A 4,137-nucleotide genomic window follows, 5' to 3' on the forward strand; every position below is an offset into this window, starting at 1 on the left:
TGTAACTGATCATTTTTAGAGTTTGAACTTCAATAATAAAAAAAAATTTGTGAAAAGTTGTGATTTTTTATTCAATTCTTGCAATTCACAGAATAAAAATTATAATTGCTTGAACAAAAGTTGTGACTGATTATTTTCAGAACTTAAACTTCAATGATAAAAGAAATTTCACATGAGAAGTTATAATTTCTTATTTAATTTTTACAATTCATAAAATCAAAGTTATGAATACTTAAACAAAAGTTATGATTATGACTAGTTACTCTCAAAACTTGTTTATATAAGAGAAATTTTACGTGAACAATTATGTTTTTCTATTTAATTTTTGCAATTCATAGAACAAAAGTTATTATTGTTTCAACAAAAGTTATAATTGAAAAAATAAAACTAAACCCGTTATTTTTATTTTAAACAAGGAATAACCATTTAACCTAATATTATGAATGTTAGGAAGGTATTCAAAAATTTTAGAGAAATTATGACATTTTAAAAAATCTGATTATTATTTATATATTTTAGTAGGAATTTATTTTCATTTTCCCATATTTCAATTACAGGAAGTTTTCTCACCAGAAACCACCTCATCCCAATGAATTTCCCATTCATTCCAACTTTTTAAATATTTGAGAATTAAAGTTCGGATTTTCTGTATCTTGCATTTATGGTAAAATATTTTAACCTCAGAATTTATTGAGAGGCCCTTTCATTTACAGCACACAGAATTCCTCACAAAATGTTGTGCACATCCCCACCAAATTCATCTATATAAACCTCATACTGCTACCAAAACCAAACCACACAACCATTTCAATCTCCTCCTTGTTCCCTCTGGTTTTCTTCTCTGATATCAACACCATGACCAGGAGGAAGGTGCAGCTCGCATTCATTGTCAATGACTCTGCGAGGAAGACAACATACAAGAAGAGGAAGAATGGTATGGTGAAGAAGGCAAGTGAACTGACCACCCTTTGTGGGGTTGAAGCATGTATGATAATTTACAGTCCTTATGAATCTGAGCCTGAGGTTTGGCCTTCCTCCATGGAAGCCCAGAGCACCCTCGTGCGGTTCAGACAGCTTCCGGAGATGGAGCAGTGTAAGAAGATGATGAACCAGATGAGCTTCACCAGGGAAAGGATCCAGAAAGTGAGTGAGCAGGTGAAGAAGATGAGGAAGAACAATAGGGAGAAAGAGCTTGCCCAGATCCTGTATCACTTCATGAGCACTGGGATTTTTCTGCAGAATATGACTGTCAATGATCTCTATGATCTGTCATGGGTGATTGAACTGAACCTGAAGGATATCTGCAGGAGGATGGAGGCACTGGAGATTGAACCTCAGAATGATGAAATCCAAATTCAAATTCAGGGACAAGCACAAGCAGGAGAAGAAGATCGTAACAATGGCAAGGGGATAATGGAGATGAGCATAAGCACATTGCAGAGACAGCAGAATTTTATGGAACTGATGAGCTGTGCTGGGGATGAGACTCTGCCATTTGGAGAAGCCAATCTCTACAATGCTTGGCCTAGCCCCTTTTACTTTTGACAAACATCAAGAGGCCATTTCTAAGTAGACTAGGCTGCAATTAATATGAAGCAGAGTTGATTATGAATAGATACGTAAATTTGGCAAGCCTCGACTTATTTACATGTCTATTCATGATTTATCTAATCTACAAAATTTCTTTTGTAGATTAGATCTATCTCTAAGTTTTCTATTTAATGTTTGTTGTCAGTAATGCTCTCGTCTTTAGATTTCCGCAGCTGAAGTAATAAAGCTTCATGGTCTAGTCTACCTATTTAAGTTTCTGATTTATGTTGTTTCAGAGTCGTTAATCTGCATCGTCAATGGTGCTGGTTAGTTGAAATCAATGGACTCTATTGGCTTAGTGCAAATCTCTCTCTCTCTCTCTCTCTCTCTATATATATATATATATATATGTAAATATCACACCTATCAATTATCATAGATACTACATGGATTTCATTGATATAAATAGGAAAAGCTGGTTCAGATGTACCATGTATGGATATAACGAAAGGGGAATGATGAATAAAAGGAAATCATTTTATTCCAGGCTCGCTTATTGTACAGGAATCAATATAAAAAAGAATTGTCAAGTTTCAACTGAATGAATCAATTTGGAAGCATTGTATATCTGTAGTTTCTACATTGTGTTTTGTCTCTATTGTTTGTACAAAAAAGAATGGAATGAATGAAAATCTGATGAAATGCAAGAATTAGAAGGGCTTCTTAAGGTACTTGAGATCCAAGGATGAATCCACACATTCTGCTTTGCTTCTATAAGCATTCAACAGTTTCAACAATTCAGTGACCTTCTCCTTCATGCTTTCTTCACAGCCCACCTGCAACAAAACCAAGAGCTTCTGAAAAGCTCCAAGTTGAACTGCCTCAACAAGAACCTCTTCATCTTCCTTATCACAGAGCTTCCAAAGAATGGACACTGAAAACTCAGTGGCCAGCGCTGACACTCTTAAGATCTTCTTGATTGCAAGAGGCAAGGTTAGAGAATTAGCCATGGCTGATTCCCTCCCTTCTTTACAATCACAGATACAATCCAACACACCCATAGCTTTCTCACATAGACTTTTGTCTGCATCCACAATGGCCTCCAGCAACAAAGAAACCAAACCCAATTCCACAAATCTCTGTGAGATTCTCTCGTTGTCATCAGATGAGGAAACCAACTGGAAAATCTTTGTCAAGCTTGCTTTTGTTGCATTAGGTCCTATAGGCTCTCTAATCATCTTCACCAAAGCTTCAATTATGCCTTCAGTTTTAGCCAGAGTTCTCACAGGCATTTCCTTGAGCACCATGGCTGCATTTTGCCTCGCTGAAAGGTCGTTCCCATTCAGAAACCAAACCAAGCAATTCAAAGATGCTTCAGACCTCAATTTCGATCTTGCATCCTCTCGTGATGGATTCATCATCCATGGGAGTACCTCCAATATCATCTCTAGAACTTCCTCGTTTTCCTCGATGGAACCACGTGAGAAGGAATCAAAAGCAGAGGCTAACACTGCACAAGCACCGTTTTCCACTATACACCTCTTGTTCCTCTCACTCTCTTTACCCCAATTCTTAATCTTCCCCAGCAATTCTTGGCACCTTTTGATATCCCCATTACGAGCGGCGACGATTATCCTCGAGCAAGTCTCCGAAACCTCGTACGGTGCAACGGGGATCCTCGGAGTGGGGATCCTTTCAATCCCGTGAGACTGGTGTTCGACGCACCAGTCCTGGATCATTCTTCGAATGGCGTGATTTGGGATCATTTGAGTGCTCGAAAGAACCTGCTTGGTCACGGGGCAGGTGTTGTTCCCAGATTCAATCCACCTCTCGATGTTGTCCCTGTCGTAGGTGATTCCGGTGCACAATGTCACCGGATCTTTCATCATTTCTAGGCTCACCGGGCACCGGAAATGCATCGGAATCACAGGTTCCAAGTCAAGCTCACCGCCGGGAAGGCATTTCTCTTTGTGGGCACGTCGGAAAACTTTCCTTAGCGTTCCTGACAAAACCATGCTTGTACTATCTTCAAAAACCGAAACAAATCAGTCCGTATTCGTGAAATTGATTGTTGTACGTTTGTAGGTAAGTTATAATTGTTGAATATTGAAGGTTGCGATTTGAACTGAGCAATGAATCTATGAGATGGGGGTATTTATAGGGACAAGAAGACGCTTGAGTCATACATAATAAGCGGGTCAAAGCGAAGATTGGTTAAGAAAAAGATTAATAAAGAAACATGCATATAATAATATACACAAGGAATGAAGAGAAAGGTTCAAACTTTAATTTGCAGGCAAGGTGGGGAAGGAAGGAGAATGGACGTGTTGACTGTTGACCGTTGAAGGATTCAAGATTTTTCAGAAAAAAGAAGAAATCAGGGTTAGGAACTTAGGATTGGCTCGAGCCGACATGAGGGTGACGAGATTGTTTGCTGAGTGGGACTGAGTCAAGAGACGCGTGTGGTGTGGCAGCGTCGTGTCCGCGTGCGACACCAACTTGTTTTGGACTTTGCATTGTTTAGTGTTTACGGTTAGTATTAGTATATCAGGCTTGCTACAGTATTTTCCGGCCTGAATTAGGAGGTTTGTTAGAGTTAAATTCAAT

General features: G+C 38.7%; 2 protein-coding genes across 2 annotated transcripts; one reads left to right on the forward strand and one right to left on the reverse strand.

Moving 5' to 3' along the window:
• The first annotated feature begins 711 nt into the window (after positions 1 to 711).
• Positions 712 to 1,755, forward strand: LOC129302104 (agamous-like MADS-box protein AGL80). The gene has a single exon (XM_054940781.1). The coding sequence runs from the start codon at positions 856 to 858 to the stop codon at positions 1,543 to 1,545; it is 690 nt and encodes a 229-aa protein (XP_054796756.1). The 5' UTR covers positions 712 to 855; the 3' UTR covers positions 1,546 to 1,755.
• Positions 1,756 to 2,121: 366 nt separating this feature from the next.
• On the reverse strand, positions 2,122 to 3,751 carry LOC129302103 (U-box domain-containing protein 21-like). Its single transcript, XM_054940780.1, has one exon. It carries the CDS (start codon positions 3,543 to 3,545, stop codon positions 2,241 to 2,243), a length of 1,305 nt encoding a protein of 434 aa, XP_054796755.1. The 5' UTR covers positions 3,546 to 3,751; the 3' UTR covers positions 2,122 to 2,240.
• Positions 3,752 to 4,137: the final 386 nt, after the last annotated feature.

The sequence above is a fragment of the Prosopis cineraria genome, unplaced genomic scaffold (assembly GCF_029017545.1).
Source record: "Prosopis cineraria cultivar Desert tree isolate PC_DT_omini unplaced genomic scaffold, ASM2901754v1 PC2, whole genome shotgun sequence".
NCBI lineage: Eukaryota > Viridiplantae > Streptophyta > Magnoliopsida > Fabales > Fabaceae > Prosopis > Prosopis cineraria.